At 47.2% G+C, this 20792-nt stretch overlaps 1 protein-coding gene across 1 annotated transcript in view; it reads left to right on the top strand.

Moving 5' to 3' along the window:
- The first annotated feature begins 1355 nt into the window (after positions 1 to 1355).
- LOC146869685 (class I histocompatibility antigen, Gogo-B*0102 alpha chain-like) overlaps positions 1356 to 20792 on the top strand; it is a 143610-nt gene continuing 124173 nt past the window's right edge. Inside the window, exon 1 of the mRNA XM_085610559.1 lies at positions 1356 to 1483. Within this exon, the coding sequence (XP_085466685.1) occupies positions 1405 to 1483 (79 nt within the window). The 5' untranslated portion in view covers positions 1356 to 1404. The remainder of the gene's footprint in view (positions 1484 to 20792) is intronic.

The raw sequence follows: 20792 nt of genomic DNA, 5'->3' as shown, positions 1-20792 counted from the left end.
TTTGGGCTGGGCTGGGGTTGAGGGCAAAATTGCAGTTGGGGCAAGCATACCTTTGGGCAGGTCTCTGAAAATGATCCGAAGTGCATGGCAGGGACTTACCTCTACCTACAAATGAAATTAATTCAGACCTTGAGTAGGTTTGGAGGGTGTGGGGACCAGTGATCCTGGCACCCGTCCGGCTGTGGACGGGTGCAGATGGACTTGCCATTGTCGCACCTGTTGCGCGTGACTGCTGCATGGATGCGCTACTCAGTCCCTTAAGGGAGCCGTGGTGAGGGAGCGTGGCCGGATGTGGGACCAGCCGTGGGAAGCTTGCTATGGCACTTAAATTTTACAATATAGTAATGGGCAAAAGAACAATAGTAACAAGCATTGGCATAGCCAATAGGTCTCGCTTTTGGGACCTTATCAGTATTTCATTATGCAGCACAATATGTTTGGTGCAACAATATCAACTGTTGCATGGCTAAACACTTATAAGGTACAAGGTTTAGCCATGCAACAGCTGATGTTGTTGCACCAAGGATATTGTGCTGCAAAACTAGGTGAATAGGTGAAAGTCGTGTGGACAGCCCATGGATAACTTATGGAAGCTTTAAATTAAAAATGTGAGAAATGTTCAGGTAATTCGCACACTAAATCACGCTTAATTCAGCTTTTTTAACACAACCAACTTTTGGCACGCAGCGGAGCCGGTTGAAAAAGAGCGGTGATTTATGAACAGGCCAGCTCGGTACGTGCACTCCCGTGGTATATGATGTGTAGGGTGGGGCATGATCCCATGTCTAAGGCACCCCACCCTCAGTTCATGTTAGGATATATTATACTCATTTGTGAAGTGCACGGGGAGGGTAACCTGGTGCTGAGCCTAGTCAAACTTAGGGCCTGGTGGGACTACTGGAAAAGCCAGGTCATCAGCTTCTTGTGGAATTCAAGAAGTGAGGAGGGAGTTCTCAGCCACAGTGGCAGGTTGCTCCTCTCTTTAGGAGTGATGTAGGAGAAGGCTTGACTGCTGTATCTGGTTTTCCGTATGTGTGGGATATGTGAAAGTAGGAGCCGTTATGAGTGGCAGTGTCTGGAAGGGTTGTGAAATCAGATTCTTTTTTTGGCCTGATTCACAAAGGGACTCCGCACTTGTGGCCAGGCCTCTGTCCTGCAGTTATCAATTGCAGAGGGTCTGCACCAACTGCGGGACCCCCGCCATGACTGTGGGCCCCCGCCACGACTGTGGGCCCCCAGCCATGACTGCGGGGCCGCTACCACAACTGCGGGGCACTTTTTGAATTGGCCCCATTGTGTTTGTTTCTTAATACCTCTGCTGAACAACCTCAAACTTCTTTATTTGTCCAGGTGGTGCTGCAGCAGAGTTGCCCTCAGTCACCAGTGCCAGCCGCCGGCGGTGCCATGATTCTGTTCTTGACCTGGTTCTACCACCTGCCGCTCTTGTTCACTGTCCTGTGGGCGGAGTCGCTGAGACTGTCAAGTAAGTCACCTCAAAGTGCTATGACAATGTCTGCACAGAATCGCACTTCATGGAGTCAACCTGGCCCCAGCGCAAGGCAGCTTAGCCGTATGAGGAGGATCAGATGAGGGACGTCCATACATATGGTACCAGCCTCCCCCCTACCTTGAGCACTTGTGCTTCTTCCAGGCACTTGGGTGCTTGAGATCTGCCATTGCCAGTTCAGCCTGCAGTGCATGCTCCGCTTCTAGGTCTGGCTAGACAGGGTAGCTAGGATCAGCCTCATGTAACAACAAGCAATGCAAAGCCTATGGGTGGGCATTCAATCTTCCAACCAATCTAAAACCCAAAAGCAGGAACAAGGTCACTGATTCCCCCAGAAATTCTTCGTTTCTAAGGAGACCCTCAGGATCCCACCTGTGATCACTATTATTTCTGTTGCCCCACCGTTCCAGCAGTTATGAAGCCTTTAGTGGTGTTGAGCAAAACTGATAAGTGCTGAATACTCATTCTACGTCCTGGGGGCCACTTGCAGCCCCCTTCATCTGTACATGTGGCCCCCTGAAGAACAGCAGCTGTGGGCTGCTGTTTACTTGACTGAATACTAACATGTAGGAACTTGTTAAACAAACAAGAACATTAACTCAAGGAAAAGAAGCACAGTGCATGCAATGCCCACAACCCCACCCCAAATGGGAGAAACTAGAGTGCAACACCTGTACCACTTTCTTTTGCCCCATAGGCAAAATCCCTGGTGTCAGGTGGACTTTCTTCCCCCACCCCTGGTGGTCATATTTGGCACTACTTTACCAATTGTGAGAAACCTCCTATCCCCCTGGAGGGCAGAAAGACACTATTGCCCCAACCTGGGGGGATTTCTTGCTCAAAGCCAGGGTAGGCCACCCCCCTTTTTGTTTTTTTCGGTTCGGTTTGGAAATCCCTGGTGTTTAGTGGGCTTTCTGCCCACCCCATCCGGGGCTGGGGGAGGGCACATGAGGGGTGAATTCCCCTATCCAACTCCGGTGGGGGGGGAGGTCCAGAAAATATTCAGCTATGATGGGCCTGTGCGCTCCCCACATCACAGCTGAATATTTTCTGTACCCCACCCCCTCAAACATACTGCATAAATGCAACCCTTGGTGTCTAGTGGGCTTTCTGCCCTGCATGGGCTAAACTGGGGTTAATTGCCCCCATCTGCCCCCTGGGGGTGCAGAAAGACTTTCAACACATTATTTTGGGGTGGGGGCGTGGCTATGACCTTGATGTGCAGCCCCCACCCTTTACATTTTTAAACAACATTTCCATGGTGTCTCTAGGGCTTTCTGGGACACCTTAAGGAAACAGATTGAGGGTAATCAAGCCCCATCCACCCTCTGGGCGGCTAAAAGACTGTTGCTGCATTTTTTTGGATGGGGCATGGCCATGCCCATGGTGAGAAGCCCCCAAATTGTCCTAGTGTCTAGTGGGCTCTCAGGGGTGGCAGATTGAGAGTATTAACCAACATCTGCCTCCTGGAGGGGGGAGGGCAGAAAGACAGTGCAATATTATTTGGAGTGGGGGCATGGGCATGCCCGTGGTAAACTACCCCACCCCTACACATTTCTTTTAGCTAGATTTCCCGGGTGTCCAGTGGTCTTTCTGCCTCCGGGGAAGTAGAGGGGGGCACATCAGGGGTAAATACCCCTATCTGTCCCCAGGGAAGTCTATTGGGCCATGAGGTGGGGGAAAGCACGGGCCCATGCCAAGGGGGCCAATCCCCCCAAACAATGGTCTCTAGTTGGGATTGTGCCCCCTTGTGAGGCAGTCTGGGGTTAATAGCCCCCATCGGTGCCATTTTCTGGTGGGGGCATGGCCATGCACGTGGCCGGCAGCCCACATGTGTTTTTCTGGTGTCTAGTGAGCTTTCTGCCCCCTTGAGAGGCAAACTGGGGTTGATTACCCAAAGATTCTCAATACATTTTGTTTGGAGGAGGGGAACGGCCATGCCCATGGTGGGCAGTCCCCACCCCTGTTGTATTTTATAGTATACCCTGGTGTTTAGTGGGATTTGAGTCCCACCCATGGGGCGAGGGGCATATCAGGGGTAATTACCCCCCCAGGAGGGCCAGCAAGATTATTGCCATATTTTTGGGATAGGGGCATGGCCATGCCCTTGTTGGTCAGTCCCCATACATTTTTTAACAAAGTTTCTCTGGTGTCTAGTAGGCTTTCTGCTTCCACCGGGGTGGAGATTGGGGGTAACAACCCCCATCTGGGAGGAAAGACAGTTGCAACATTGTTTGTGGTGGAAGCATGGGCACGCCTTTAAAGTTTTTGGGGGTGAAAAATCTCCCTGGTGTCCAGTGGGATTTCTGCCACCGGGGGGCAATCAGGGGTGAATACTCCTAATCACTTGGGGGGTAGAAAGTCTAATGGGTCCTGGGGTGGGAGAGAGCATGGTCCTATGCACTGGGTGCCGTTTCTTCCCAAAAAAGACTGCATACAAGCAGTTCCTGGTGTCTAGCAGGGCTTCTGGGGTAATTGCCCCCATCTGCACCCCAGGGGGGCAAAAAGACTGTGTGTGCCCTTTTGGGGTGGGGCAGAATCTTACCCACAAGCTGGCAAAAGCTAGTGGGTGGAAATGGGCATGCCCTAACTAATGGGGTAAAGGTTCTCCTGTCCAACACTATCCACTTTGGGCATTTTCAAGATGGCTGAAGTCTTCGGCAGCACTAATCTTGGGCTGAGGAGACCTGTCAAGCAGTTCTTGACAATCCAGCAGGATCGGGCACAGTGATGTCAACAAGAGGCCCACTGTGATTGGGGCTGGTCTGGGTGGGGGGGACAATAGATGGGTGTAGGCAAGCTGTATCTGATTGTGACGGGGTAGGCCTTGGGAGAGTTTTTCTCAGATTACATATTTTTGTTGAACAAGTTTAACTTTGATTTATGTATTTTTGCACGAGAATTGGTCGAAATGACGTTTGTCGTGAAAAATAAAATGTTTGAAATATACTAATTTTATGATCGAATATGAGACCGCAAATGAGACAAAATGCTTATACTAAAAGTGAGATCAAGATGGATTTTAGAAAGTATTTTATATCATGTTGCACAGACTCCACATTTTGCACATTTATTAAAATGGCCATCATAATGGGTTTTTTCCTTCTTAGTTAAGCTGCTGTAGAAACTGCTCTTGATACTTACTCCTCCTATCAGGGAGAACATATTCATAAACAAAAAATGTCTGTGGTGTTTAGTTTTTGCTTTGCAACCTCTGTAGAAAGTATTTGTAATTTTATTTATATAGTGATTTTTACCCCTGATGAGGCGTCGAAGCACATTTTTGGCGAGCAGCACGCTACCCCAGAACCTAAAAAGGATTAGTGATGAGTTAGTATAGGGAGGTATGAAAATAATTTGAGTGGTGGATATGTGAGTTTGTTATTTGGATTAAAAAGGATAATGGAGGTTTAGAAGAGGGAAGGTTTTGCATTTATATTTTGCTTGCTACCCCATATGAGGTGTCAAGCTGCTTTTTGGCAGGTAGCATGCTACTCCAGAACTCAGACAGGATTAGTGGGGAATAAGTCTAGGGAAATATAAAATTCATTTGAGCAGTAGATATGTTAGTCTGCTAATTGGTTTGAGAGGCTAGTGGAGGGATAGAAGAGGGAAGGTTTCGTAAGTGTTTTTTTGGAGCTTATAGCAGTAGGAGGAGGTTTCGGGTGATTAAAGGGGAAATGGAGAGGGAAAGAGTGATTGGCAAGGGTTTAGAAAGGCTTGTTTGGGAGCTATGAATAGTAAAAGAGGTATGAGATGATAAAAGGAGGGGTAGAGGAGGGAAGGAGTCTAGAAAGGGTTATTTTGGGGATCATAGTAGTAGTAGAAATAGGTTTGAGATGAGTCAGAGAATGGGGGAGGAGGATATATTGAGAGAGGTATAGGGTGAGATATAGGGTAGTGCATTGGAAATGCAGAATTAGAAGTAAAGTAATAAATATAAAGATACATAAGTACATGGAAGGTATCTGTGTATAAGGAAGGTAATATATATATAGACTTGTTGTATTTGATAAACTCAGACTTTCAAGCGTTGCTGTACTTTAAGTTAATTTATTTGTTTTCATATTTATATATATTTATGTGTGTATATATATATATATATATATATATATATATAGTAATGCAATAGTAAAGCAATTGTAATTAAATAGTTATGATAAAGATTTACTTATTTAATTAGTCACCTATATACATGTTAAACATAGAATAATATAACTATAAGTAATATGCACATTTGTTTAGCAGAACTAATGAATCTCTATATATTTATAAACATAATTATTATACATGTTTCTACAAAGCAATACACATATGTAAGTACGCAGCTATAGTCCAAATAAATGCTATATTCAGAGGGATATGTTGTATATTTAATGTTTGAGTATGGTGGTTATGTGGGGAAGAGCCAACTGTTGAGTAGTCTTCTGAAAATAAGGTAGTTATTCGTGGATCTTATATTTGAGGCTAATGAGTTCCATAGTTTGGCTGCTTGAATAGAGAAGGATGTGCCACCTATTTTTTCTTGTGTCTTGGAATTTTGAGGCGAGGTGCCACTCTAGAGCGGAGGTTCCTTTGTTGAATGTGGTTGGTGATTTTATTCCCAAAGAAGAGCGGTCCTGTCCATGTATCGCTTTTTGGGTGATGCAAAGCAGCTTGAATGTGGATCTTCTGGCAAACGGTAACCAATGTAGGCCTTTCAAGACAGGGGAGATGTGGGTTTGTGGCTTTATACATAAAAGTAGTCGAGCAGCAGAGTTCTGAATCCGTTGTAGTCTTTTCACAGTTGTTAAAGGTGATCCGTGGTAAAGGCGTTTGATATAATTGAGTTTAGACAAAACAAGAGAGATTGTAGCCTGGACGTTATGTGGAAATCCCAGATGGGGGCAGACGCGTCACAGAGTTTTTCTAGTAACAAAGCTTGATCTTGCTAGTTTGTCCACTTGGGTGTTCATTGATAGCTTGGAGTCCATGGTAATTCCAAAGTATCTTACTTCCTTTGATACTTTAGGCATTGTTCCCAGATTGTCAGGCCATGCGGCAAGTGGGTCTTAATTTTTCCAATAGCCCCATGTGAGTATTTCCATTTTGGAAACATTCAATTTGAGATGGCTCCACATCATCCACTGATCCATGGAAATGCAAGATGTAGAAATCTCTCAACTGTTTCCTTTTCCTCAAGCAGAAGCGTGCTATGGATTAAGTTTAATTTTGAAATGTCCTCAAGTAGAAACAAATATTGATATTTTTAGGAAGCCTCCATAGGTTTCTAGCTAAATGTTTTGAAACACATTGTGAATAGTCTATTTTCTAATGTATGCTAGGTACACCACCTACGGGTCATTATCCCTGCGCGAATTGCAGTATTTGCCATCTTACAACCGCCACCAAAAATGTGTCCTTCAATAATGGAATGAGTTGGGAGTTGTGAAAGCTAACAAACTGTAACACAGCAGGAGTGGTATATCTCATCACTTGCCCCTGCAACCTACATTATGTGGGTATGACCACGAGAAAAGTAAGCACCAGAGTGTGCGAACACCGCAGTAACGTCCGGTGTCAGCGCATCACCACAAAAATGTCCTCACATTACACAGAACAGAAACACACACCCAATGATTTGAAGTGGGTTGTCCTTGAACTCCTGTGTTATAGTGATAATCTGGAACACAGACTTTTGGAAAAGAACAGCTGTGGGTGTACAAACTCCACACTGACACCCTGGGACTTAATGACAATATCCTGTGGGGCCTCTTACGTTGAAAATGCACAACATCGAGACTAGTTGAGAAATCTTTAGGAGTCTCTATAACTAAGTATAACACCCTGGCTTTTTTAGAGTACACGATCACTCGAGGACATAATAGTTTCAGACCCATCTAACAATAACTATGAAGGAGTCCGACACCAAAATATTGTGTTATAAAGACTAGACACTTTAAAACAGTGACCCCCTGCTTACACATGATTTGTAATACGGTATAACACCGGGAATGTATCATTGACAGATTCTAATATACATCTGTCTAACAATGGTACATCTGAGCATGATGAGAGTGCGTTACTATTTACCAGGAATGCATCATTGAGAGATCCTTCAGATAACATCTGTCCAATAATGGGACATCTCAGCTGTTGAAAGAACCCACGAAGCAGCCATTAGTTTGAAATATGTATCGTAAAATACTGACCGATGTGTCCACAGGTACATGCATGCAGTAATAAGAATAAAACTATCAAACATAGGAAGCATCCGCTCTACATTATAAGCGAGTAGCCTGGTTGAAGTAATATCACACTTAGGTAATTGCAATTACATCTAACCACCCCAGAGTAGGACTTGTTTTCTGGGCAGGGAAACAGCAAAATGCTAAACCTGTGTGATTCCCAATGTTTTTGTATGCATTCTGCATTACTTGAAATATTTTAATATTAACTCCTTTCCTCATACATTTCCAGTAGCTTAATGTTTTTCAGGATGGAAATTCTCCCAACACGGTGCTACCACTACTCCGGCAAAGGCAGCCATTTTGAACTAACCGAGCAGTCTAGTACTACGAAGCAGAATGACAGGGCGTTATTTTCCCACCGCATGGTTAGGACAGGGCTTTAAAAACAGAAACGGCTCATGCACCAGTTAATATGTGGGCTCCAGGGAGAGAAGTAGGTTACTGTACCAGAGGCGGCTTTGACGAAGTTACATGATATATAGACCTTTTTCCCCCTCCTTCTTTTAGACTGTGACTACAAGCCCCTCTACCCCTGGCTTTGACCATGATGCAATAATATAGCATCTACAGAAGTACGGCACATGGATTATCTTTTCCATGTTTTATGTTGTACTGTCTTGTGGTGTCTGTTTCATGAGTGCTATTTAAGAGTGGTGTCACCGATTACAGTGTGTGGCATGTTCATGAAACACTATTCTCTGTTTTTTTAATATATCTTTTTGCTTTCTAATTACAGACACAGGTTAATCACTGGAACCTTATGTATACAGTGCGTATTAGGTGTGCATGGTTTGTGTCCTTATTGCTGGATTCACTAGGAGTGGTACACACGGGGCTGGACCCCGTGGATCCTGATGAAGAGCTATTAGGGAAACAGCTCGAAACATGTTGACAAAAACACATTACTGAGACAACCAGACTCATTAAGGTCAGGTTTCTTTTCAGTAAACGACCCCTGATTTTTAACCATACCAACTAGGGGCAGGAATAAAAGAGTGGCCAACTAGTTAGGTACTTTTAAATGTCTTTCTCTTTCCACTCCACATCACTGCACTACACATAGTCTTCAATAAAATGTGCTCCTACGTAATTCGCAAGTCGCAGCACGCTGTGAGAAGTTGGCCTGGAATATACTGTCCTTGCACCAGTCCAGACAAACCCTTATTGATGATAGGTTAAAGACAACCTTTATTGACAGCTATCCTAGTGGTAGCTATGGAGAGCAGCCTTCAGGCTAAGTCTTGAAGGAATGTAAAGCAGCTTGTTTTACCAGTCTATAATCTCTTGAATGGCAAAATGGAAGGCAACCATACCAGGTATATATATATAAAATATATGTATTTATTTCTAAACACACCCTACTAGTCTCTTTATGAGACAAGAGGTCCAAACACATAAGTTACACTTCAAATATTACAGTAAAATTGCACAAATACACGTCAGGCCCTAGGGGCGAGCCAAACCATATACTAAAATAGTGGTATAAGAACCACGACTTAACTAGACACAAGGCCTACAGCCTGTAGAATCGCTGAGACCCCAAGGAACCACCCAAGGTAGTGACACAGGGGACCCACGGGGGCCGTGTGCAGTGTGAGAACACAGCCGCAAGCTCCTGTTAGCTTCTATGGGGAAAGTCGCGGTTAGATTTTTAAAGATTAGGGACACTTAGAGATGAGCTAGGACCAAACCCTTTTGGCTTAGGAAGTTCTAGGGTCAACACCCACGGGAGCACCAGAGTACTTGAGTTACCTCACCCAGGTAAGCCGGGTACATAGGTGTCAAATGGTTTCGGGTTGCATCGTCGTTTTCAATGGGAGCTGGCAAAGAAGTGCTGCTGCCGGGAAGATGCGAAGTGTCCGAAGAGATCCAAGCCTGGATTGAAGTTCAGAAGAACCTGAAAGCAGAGGGGACAGAGTCTGGGTCACTAGCCAGTGTCCAGGGGCACCATAGGCGAATGCCCACCGATGTCGGTGATTTCAGGTGAAGAAGGTGAAGCTTGACTGTTCAGCCACGAAGACCAGGAGGCATTGAGGACAACCAGAAGCTGGATTCGAGCTGTCCCACAAAGGATGTTGAGTGCTGCAGTGTCGGTGCCTGGATTGGACACAACAAGCCTTGGCAACAGCAACCCACGCAGAAAGGAGAAAGATGCTTCTGTGCAGACCAGCAAGGTCTGAGTGACTCACCACTTGGTGGGGAGTCAGGGCACGTCTAGAGCAACCAGGGAAGCCCAAGGAAAATCAAAGTTGCCTTCACAGGGACCCACCAGTCGACGGACCAGGGATTGCAAAGGGACCTCGAGAGGAATCACAAAATGGCGGCCCACGGGTCACTCGGTGTGAGTAGGCCGACAATCTTTGGTGGATTCTCTCCTCGAGGTGGGGACTACAAGTAACCCCAAGCACATCTTCAAGAGAAGTCGAGAAGTCTATGCACTTGCAAATGTGCACAGTGACCAGGAGTTCCTGTTCCACGTTACTCACGAGGGCTGCGGGTCTCAGCTTTGCTGGGGACTAGGGTTGGCCTCTGAAAAGTCTGGAAATACTCTTCCTGTGTTGCAAAGTCTTCGGCGTCGGGCGGGAGCTTCGGAGATGCAGACCTGCAATTGCTTTGTTGGTGCCTGCCAAGCAGGGGAGTCACTCCTTGACACCAAGGGAGATTTCTTCAGTCCTCTAATCTTGAGTAGAGCGTCGAAGTTCCAGGATTCAGTTGCAGAGTTTCGTCCAGGGATTTCTAAAGTCCTGTTGCCAGGGGTTCCTTACTTATATCTAAGAAAGGGGTTGGACTAACTCAGGGGACCCACCTATGGGAGGGTTTGGAAAGAGGGGTAGCTACACCCATTTCCTTAGTCCAGTTTCATGCCAGAGCAGGGGCTTGAAGCCCCTGAACCGGTTTGAGCTAGACTATGCACAGGGACACCAAATGTGCCCCCAGTGAAGGACTTCAAAGCACTCTGAAAGTGCTCCCACCCAGCCCAAATACAAATCTATTGTCCAGGCCTCCCCTGCTGGCGTTTCGGTCAGCAGCAGGAGGCCAGACTGTCTGTGGCTGCAGCATCCATTTTGTGATGTCAGGGCTCTTTTTAATTGGTACCGGGTATACTGGTGCTGCCATGTCTCTCCCTCTAGAAGGGTGGGATCATATTCTCACATCAGTCATTGATGTGGGGGTATGATTCAAAGGTGTTTGACACCAAACATGACATGTTTCCGTGCAGCCAGTCCAAAGTTAGCATTAACCATTTTAGTTATAATGCACTTAAGAGTATATGGTCAGGCTGCACTACTGACAACCCCAGAGGATAGATTCCGAAGGCTGCAGAGGGGCTCAGCTCATGCCTGGGCACCCTCTCACAAATAACCAAGCACCCTGCCTTCAGGATTGATAAGGCCTGCCATAGGGGTGACTGATAGGTTTCTATGTGCACCACCTTACCCAGACTGCAGTAGCAGACCTGTGGTGTCATTTTGGAGGGCTTTCCAGGAGTGGCATAATACATGCTTCAGCCCCTGGGAGGCCTCTGGTGTACCTATGCCCTGGGTACATAGTATATCATATACTAGGGACTTATAAGGGCACTTCAGAATCCAATCTGTGATGTACCTAAGGTACATGGAATCAATTTAGAGAGGAAGCAGCTAGGCTGGCGTCCTGAATAGCAGGGCCCCAGCCAGACTAAAGTCGAAAAACAGTGTTACAGCAGCAAAAAGTGGGGGTAACCATGTGAAGCAGATCCTACTCTCCTACACATGCCTCAATCCATAGAGGATTGAGAGGAACCCCAATGATGAAGCATGCCACCTAGGAGCAACCCTGGTGGGTGAGGGGTCTCTAGAAAAAAAGTATTTTTTCTAGACAAGGGATTACTGTAAATTCTTGCTGTATGCTGTCTAATTCCCTAAGGGCAGGTTTTCTTCAATATACTCGATTTTTGTCTAACTACGTAATTGTCAGGAGGATAAACCTAGCCTCTACCTCTGCCTCCCTCTCTACTTTGGTAACTACATATTAGTTGCTAACAACAGGCAAAATGGGCTAGTGCTTAGAGTCTTACGATGTGACATTGAATCCTCTGATTTATCCAGTGTGTGCTCAGACACTGTAAATTATTTTGCTTATTAACAATGGAAATTGGTTTATAAATATCCTGGTTTTGTAGGTGAGCCATGGTCTTCTCTGGGATCCTTCATAAATGCTGTCAGCTTTTCTGGATTTTACCCTGACTAGGATTGCGGTTGCTGGTGTTGACCAGGGCTCATGCCCCAGCCAACCTGTAACCCATTTTTTAACATTTGTGAGCAGCAGTGAGGATAAGATTTGTGTTTTGGAAGTGCCATACAGTGACTTAGGGCTTGATTACAAGTTTGGTGGTCTTCCCGTGGGCCGCCACGCCAGCGCTGTGCTCCATGGCTGCCAAACCCCTAGTCAATCCATCTGCCAGATTATGAGTTGTAATCCTGGTTGGTGGTCCCACCGCAGTGGCTTTGTAAGACTGTTAAGAGAGCTTTAGAGAGGCAGCGCAGTGGGAGCGCCAAAGAACCTTCCTGCATGGCATGAACTGTGCAGTCCATACCATGGAGGAACAGGTAGTGCATACAGACAGGCAGGCACACTATGTGACCCCCTGCATGCACCACCAGGCCCGGAGGCAACAGGGGGCCCTGTAGGGCCCCTTAGTTCCCTCACTGCCACCCTTTTCATGGCGGGCTCAATATCATGAAAAGGAGGGCAGTGAGGAAACTCATTTTATGCCTGGCAGTGCAGCAGCTGCACCACCTGCATATTGTGGCCTTTGGACCACTGACACGGGATCAAGAATCCCAGCGGTAGCAGCAGTCCTGTGGTGTTTCCACCACCGTAGTCATAATACGGTGGGTGGACTGCCACCACGGGTTCAGCTATCCCATCGACCGCCAAATTCTTAATTAGGCCCTTAGTGTACACTACCATTCTACATCCAAGACCTATTCGAATTTTTAATTCTCCCTGATTGGCATTTGGGATTCTTCTCCAAAACCATGTCTCTGGGTGCAGGAGCTACAACCACAAGCATGGAATTTGAGCAGGTCAAGATTGAGGAATACACTGTCGCCCAGCTCAGAGACTTCTGCAAGGAGTTTGGACTTCCTGCCAAGAGCACCGCCAAGAAGATGGAGTTACAGAAGGTGCTGAGGGCCTAGGAAGAAGCTCACTCCTTACTGGGTGAGACCACCGGAGAGGATGGAGGGGCTTGAGAATACCCCCCATCCCCCCCCACTGAGGAACCATCTGGAGTGGATGACGGAGAATGTGACCCTAGAATAGTGCCCTCTGCCAGAGCAGGAAGCAGTGTCCCATGCCATACCCTATACCCAGAGGAACTGGTGGAGAGGAGGGAGAAGAGGGAATTCAAGCTGCAGATGGCTAAATTTAAGAAGCAGAGGAAAAGATGGTTAAAGGGACCATGGAAGAAGATATATATGTTACTGGCTCATGAGAGGAGCCTAAAGGAGCTAGACATCAAAACCAGACAGGCAGATTCCAGCAGTAATGGTGGTAGCATAACTGTAGTACCTGAAGGAGAGAAAAGGGTTTGCATACCCAAGGATTTGGTGCCCAGTTTTGTGAGGGAGGGGGGGTTCATGGATAAATGTTTTTCTGCCTCTTAGAACTGGGGGTCTCTAGTTGGCAATGGCTTGCACCTTTGTCCAAATAGGGACCCTTCCTTCTAGTCAGAGTAAGGGGGCTACACCCCTAAAATAACCCCTGCTCAACCCTGTGGTAGCTTGGCATGAGCAGGAAGGCTTATCTCAGAGGCAGTGTGTAAAGCATTTGTGAACACATACAGTAACACAGAGAAAACACTTCAGATGGACACCACACAGGTTTTATAAAAATAAGTATTCTTTATATAGACTTAACACAAGACTCAAATGATAAAAATCCACAATACTGTAATCAGAAATAATACTTCAAGATGGTAGAAGTAGCTGAAAAATAGGTTATTCACTTAAACGCAGTCTCCAGCAACAGATAACCCCAACTGGAGTTATCACAACGTCGCGGCCAAAGAAATCCCACAGTACGGCACCGACCATGAGGTGCGTGGCGTCTGACCTGGAGTCAAAACAGACCCACAAAGAACAGTACCTTGGAAAAGCAAAAACAAGGACAGTTCATGGTGTCGGGGAGATGAGGCGTCGTTGGCGCTGTGCAGCATCGGTTCCTTGCTTCAGGGGGCGATGCGTCGGGTCCTCGATGCTTGCGCAAAGCTGGGGAGGCGCCGGTTCATTACCGGAGAGGAGGTGACATCATGATGGCGCCAAAACCACGGTTCCGTACGATGTCACGATGTCAATGGATTCTTGACCACCCACATCGAGGATTGGCTCCGCAATGATGTCGGCTTCGGAGTCGATGCTGCACAGCAGCAGGTGTCAGCAGCTTATGGCAGGTTACGATGTCGCTCGCTGGCGTCGATGTGGCACGGCAGTCGTCATCGGGTCTACGTTGTAAGTCGGAGCAGCGCTCACGACTTCGAAGCAGATTACGGCATCGCTCGCCGGCGTCGGGGTTGCAATTTCCTTCTGTACCAGCCAGAACAACAAGTTCCAGATGCAGGCAAGCAGAAGGGGTAAAGTCTTTGTATCCCTGAGACTTTAGACAGGAGGCAAGCTCAAGTTCAAGCCCTTGGAGATTTTCTGCAAGATGATGAAAGTTTCAATAAAAGTATTTTCTCCTTTCCTTGGCAATAAAGAAACCACTGCAGGCCAACGCCAGCAAACAACACACTGGCATAGGGTATAGTCAAAAACTCCTGCAGATTCTCTGGTTCTTTTCCTTGGCAAAAGGTCCATCTTGATTCCCAGAAGTGATCTAAAGTCCTGCGGTCTGGGCCCCAATATTTATACCAGTAAATCCTTTGTCCTCTGAAGGCAGAGGGTCCTGTACCTAGTCCAAACCAGTTCTGGGTGCATTCTGCACAACTTCTTCCTTTGTCAGTGTGGGCCAAGGTCATCAGACGCACCATAGGAGGTGCAGCCAGCATTGTGGAAGGCAGGCACAGCCCTATTCAGGCCCAGGTGCTACTCCTCCCACCACTCCCAATGCAGATAGGTCTATTCAGCCTTGTGCTGACTCACCCTGTCTCCTGGAGCCCCCTCAGCCCCTGTCACTCACAAACCAGACATGGAATACACAACCTAGCAGAGGCAGGCTTGGATGGTTAGGCAAGAAAATACCTACTTTCTAAAAGGGGTATTTTCAAACACAAAATGTTAAAACCGACTCCACTAAAAGATGTATTTTATCATTCTGAGTTCAGGCATACTAAATTTGTTTTTCTACCATGTTCCCTGGGTCAGTTAGGATTATAAGTTGTTATAATCAAACTGCCCATTCTGGCCTATGGGGACAGGTAGCCTTGCAATAGTATAAAATGAAATTGGCTGTTATTCACTATCAAGACATGCTACACACATCAGGGCATGTCCTACCTTTCACATACAATGCACCCTGCTCTAGGGCCTACCTTAGGGGTGGCCAACATGTAGAAAAGGGAAGGTTTAGGGACTGGTAAGTGGCTGCACTTACCAAGTCGACATGGCAGTACTAGCCTGCACACAGGCTCTGCAATGGCAGGCCTGAGACACACTTTACAAGCTGCTTCTGTGGGTGGCACAACCAGTGCTGCAAGCCCACTAGCAGCATTTGATCTACAGGCCCTGGGCACACATGGTGCACTGTACTAGGGTCTGACAAGTAAATCAAATAAGCCAATCATGGAGTCACTAATCCATTACAATAATTTACAATAGGGAGCACTTGCACTGTGGCACTGAATAGCAGTGGCACAGTGCCCAAAGCATCTAACCAGCAAAAACATATCAAAAACAGAGAAGACAACAGCGAAAAATGGAAGAGAGACTCACGTCAATGGTACCAGGTCTAACACTGCCTACGAAGTAGCACTCAGGATTCACAAGTTACCTGACAAGCACTCGGGGGGTTGAAGGGGGTGTCTGTGGAATGCATGCCTACTGTTGGGTGGGACATCCTTCTGACACTAGATATTGGGGACCAAACCAAGTATACCTCTATGACAGCCATTGTATTTACTAAATTTGTGCTGACCCCTAGGAAGTACTGCCAGAGGTTCAGGTACAGCCAGAAGCTACCCAACCAATCCTGGGTAGATTTTGTGGACTACTCCAGCAAGGTATTGAATGGTTGGGTGCAGGGCAGCAGAAGGAGGGGGGGGAACTTAAAAGTAAGGATTCTCTAAAGGCCCCCAAAATAATTCTCAAGGGAGTAGTGGTAACCAGTCCCAGTCTGATCCTAGAAAGAAGAAGGGGTCTTTGATCATAACAAAGGGAGGTTCGGGAGGTTTGTACACCAATGTACCGAGTGCTACAAGTGTGGGCACTTGAAGGGCAACTCTAAAGGTCCCAAGAGGGCACAGCCCCCCACTGGTGGGCAGACACTTGAGTTAGCAAGTGTAGCACTCAGAGAGAAAATAGTCCCAGTTATCTATGGGGAACAGCTAGAGGTCACCCTAGTTTCAGTGGGGGAAAAGGAGATGGTGCTGAAAGCCCATATGCCTGCCAATACTTCCAAGTATAGGGCACCATAACTGGGCAACGGGTGGAGGCTGTGCAAGACACAGGAGCCAGCATAACTACTGTAAATTGTCAGCTGGTGTCTTCTGAGAAGGTCCTTCTGACCACATTCCACCAAGTCATAGTCGATAATCATGAGAGCCTTCTACTGGTGGCCCTGATTCCCTTTAAATGGGGGTGGTCTCTAGTACTCTGAAAGCAGCTGTAAGCCCTTGCATGCCTATAGACTGGCAACAACCTGAAGCACACGACCTGGAGGGACATAGAGCTCAGGTCTCACTTGGAGATGTAGGGATTGCCTGAGTGGTTCCTTATGGCTGCCCATGGAGGGAGTAAAGGGTGCCTGAAGCTTGGAACAGTGGCCCAGACAACTGCCAAGAAAGAGAGGGAGCACGGGGTGAGGGAAACTGGACACTGAAGTTCCCATGGTTGAAACTGATGGGGCCCTTGAGGAGGAGGCCCCCTTGAGGAGGACATTGTCGCCCTGGGTGACCTGCTTGAGCTTGCTGGCTGACAAGTTGAGGGTGAACCCACCAGGGAGGGGTCCTGCTCATCACAGAAGGAGTGTCCCACTCTAGAGGGCATGAGGCGGCAAGCTGCAGCCCAGGCAGCAGGTGATGCCTCTGGGGTCAACTAATCTATTAAGAGAAGGACCTCCTATATAGTCAGCCTAAGGCTCCTGGTGCTGTTGCAGCCCATGTGATGTTGGTCCTCCAGTGTTCTAGGACATTTCTACTGGGTTTGGCTCATGATATACCCCTGGCAGGAAATCTAGGGCAAGACAAAACTTTTGCCAGGCTTGTCTCCCACTTCGCCCCAGATGAAGACCGCCTCAGATGCATTATTTAGGTCCTGTTCCATCTACCATGCCAGTGGGAAGTCAGGGGAAAAGCAAAAAGCTTACCTGTTTCCATTTCCTGTCATTGGCACTCCCCTTGAAAGTGCTGGCATCAACATCATTGGACCCTTGGACACCAAGACAGCCTTAGGCAATAGGTTTACCTGGTCTTGGTGGGCCATGCTACTAGCTACCCAGACACCATCCCTTTGAGGCCAGAAACTGCACCTAGAGCCCTGTTGGGATCTTTACCCACGTGGGGTTCCCCAAGGAGGTAGTGTCTGACAGAGGCCTTAACTAACTATCCGTGTACATGAAGTTTTTTTTTTTTTTTGCTTATATAGCGCATGGCTACCCCAGCAACGGGGCGTCCCAGCGCTTTGCAGACAAACTAGATACGCAGCAACCAGGCCAAGGGTGGGAAAAGCCACAGAAAGTCGTGCTTAAAGAGCTGCAAATAGCCAGGTCTTAATTCTCTTCCTGAAAGACAGGTGATTCGTGGTCGCACGAGCTTCGAGCGGGATTGTGTTCCATAGTTTCGGGGCCAAATATCTGAAGGATCGACCTCCTGCTCTGCTCTTCCGAATCTTAGGAATGTGGGCCAGAAACAGATCTGCAGAACGGAGAGCCCAAGTGGGGACATATAGAGAACTTAGATTTTGCAGAATTTTGGGGCCCGAGGAGTAGAGGATTTTATGGATGAGGCAGAGTGCCTTAAATTGAATGCGCTGCTTTGCAGGCAGCCAGTGCAGACGATGAAGGATGGGGGACATGTGGCAATTTTTTGGCAGACCGAACGGACTGCGTGCGGCCGCATTCTGAGCTCTTTGAAGCCTGTAAATCGTGGATTGATTGGAACCCAGCATGAGGACATTGCAGTAATCAATATTTGACAGCACCATGGCCTGGATGATCGTCTGACGGACTAGGGGTTAAAAAAAACCCAAGATGGGTCTTAGAGACCGTAGACGGCCATAGCACATGCCTGCCACCTTTTTGGCGTGGGAATCAAGGTCTAGTCGGTTATCGACCATAATACCCAAGTTTTTGACTTCCTTCTTAGGGGTGGGTGCAGGGCCCAATGAAGACGGCCACCACTGATCGTCCCATTTTTGAATCTCCTTTCCAACCAGTAGTACCTCTGTCTTGGATGAATTAAGCTGGAGACGATTCTCAGTCATCCAGTTAGCAATGGCCGATAGATCTTCCTGGAATTTAATTTTGTCGGCATTGGTATCACTGGAGAAGGAGAAGATAAACTGTGTGTCGTCCGCATAAGATGTCAATTTGATGTTACGAGCTCTGGCCAGTACGGCCAGGGGGCGGACGTACACATTAAATAACGTGGGGCTAAGTGCGGACCCCTGGGGGACGCCACAGCACAGCGGAAACCTTTCTGATTTATACGGTGGAGCATGGACCTGGAAGGAGCGGTCTGTCAAAAAAGAAACAAACCACTCTAGCGCTCCATCACGGACCCCGATCTCCCACAGTCTTCTTAAGGGGATCTCATGGGAGACCGTGTCGAACGCTGCACTCAAGTCCAGCAGGACCAGTGCCGCTGTACCACCTTGGTCCTGTACCTCCCTCAATTGCTCTGTAACGGCTAAAAGGGCCGATTCAGTACTGTGATTCGCCCGAAAACCGTTTTGGGAGTCATCTAAAATTCCATTAACCTCTAGATAGTTGATCAGAATGGAATTTACATGAGATTCCACTATCTTGGAGAGATAAGGTAGCAAGGATATCGGTCGGAAATTTTCCGGCTTGGAGGGATCCAAGGTAGGTTTTTTTAATAGAGGGACGACCTTAGCATGCTTCCAGGATCTAGGTATTGCAGTTGATTCCAAGGTTTTATTGATCAGGTTCAGACCTTCTGACAAAATGGGATCCTTATGAAGTCGCGCCATTTCGGGTTTAACAGGATCCTCAGGGGATCCGGATTTAATTTTTACAGTCAGCCTATCCATCTGGTCCGCTGAAATAGATGGGAGGGTGTGGAGGGAATGTGGAAGATCTTGTAAAGTCTCGGCTACGGTAGAATCAGGGCTTGCAACATTCGAGGGAAAGGACTTATAGATACCCTGTACTTTATTTATAAAGAAGGTGGCAATCTCATTACAGTGAGCATTAGAAGTAATCGTATTACTGGGGCCTTCTGGTGGTTTAGTCATGTCTTTCACCATAGCAAATATTGTTTTAGATTGATTTGCACTTGACAGGATCATGTCAGTATAATATCTAGCCTTAGCTTTTTTTATTAGTTTATGGTACATTTTGGTTGCAGACCTAAATGTAATTTTGGCTTGGGGATCATAGGATTTTCTCCAAGTGCGTTCAAGCAGCTTACATTGCTTTTTTTGTTCAGAAAGTGTCTCTGAGTACCAGAGATGAGGTTGTCCACGTTTGGATTTGGACAGAGTTACGGGAATCAGCTGGTCTAGGGATTTATTAATCCACTCTCTGTATGCGGCATCTGCTTCCTCCAGATTCACCGGCCAAACAGGGCACGTGGTTTTCAGATTGTCTATAAACAGACTGCTGTCTAGTTTGTGCCATGGGCGCCTTGGGATAGGAGGGGGGGCCTGTCTTTTAAAAGTAACAGCTACCTGGATGGAAATATGAACCAAATAATGGTCCGTCCAACTGAGAGGACTTGGAGGAAAGGCAGTGATGGTCGGAATGTTTGAAAACACTGGGTCCAATAAATGGCCTGCTGCATGGGAGGGCCCTTTAACAAATTGTGTAAGTTGACATGCTTCTAAATCATCTAGGAGACCTCTCACCGTGGGGGTCTCACTGCAATCAAAGTGAAGGTTTAAGTCTCCCAATAGACTAAAATTAGCGGACTTCAAAGTCATAGTGGAGATAGTGGCCACCAGGGATTCCTGAAAGGAACTCGCAGGGCCAGGTGGGCGGTAAATCAGAAGCCCGGTTAAAGTGAAGGTGTCCAGGATCTTGATCTTAAAAAGAGAACTCTCACAGTCCGCAATATTAGTCGGGGAGAGCGAGCAGGAAAAAGAGGATTTAAAAATCACTGCTAGACCGCCCCCTCTCTTTACAGGTCTTTTCTGAAATTGTATTAAGTAACCTGGTGGAAGGGACAAAGTCGGAATGGCTAAAGTATCTTTAGTTAGCCAAGTTTCCGTAAGAAACAATAGGTCAGGGGTCTGGTCAGCCAGAAGATCGTGGATATCCTCATAATGACTGACCAGAGACCTACAGTTCAAACTGAACACCTTAAGGTGTGTTAGCTTGTCAGGGGGTAATGAGGTCTCTGTAGTCGTGAAGCCACAGTAAGGGCATTGCACCATAGGTGAGCCAGGATGGAAGAGGTGGGGGGTGCAGACTGATTGATCCCGATAGAAGAGAAGCCCTTCCCGTGTATATGTTGGCATGTTACAAAATAAAGGCACAGGGGGACTGGCAGCGTGCAGCGGACTTAGCGCGGACGGGCGCAGACGTGCTTGCCTTTGGCGCGCCCTCGGCGCGCCGCCGCCGCGATGCTGCGCGCGTCCGCGCTCTCAGTACGATTAAGTAGCGAGAGGGGTGTGTGAGGCGTGCATGGCTAGAGCGCTGACCTGCAATGTCCGGTACAGCCGGAAGTGAGTGCTGGC

This window comes from Triturus cristatus, chromosome 1_1 (assembly GCF_964204655.1).
Source record: "Triturus cristatus chromosome 1_1, aTriCri1.1, whole genome shotgun sequence".
In the NCBI taxonomy this organism is placed as follows: domain Eukaryota; kingdom Metazoa; phylum Chordata; class Amphibia; order Caudata; family Salamandridae; genus Triturus; species Triturus cristatus.
The sequence above is the reverse complement of the archived record's forward strand: the minus strand, read 5'-3'. Positions and strand labels throughout refer to the sequence as shown.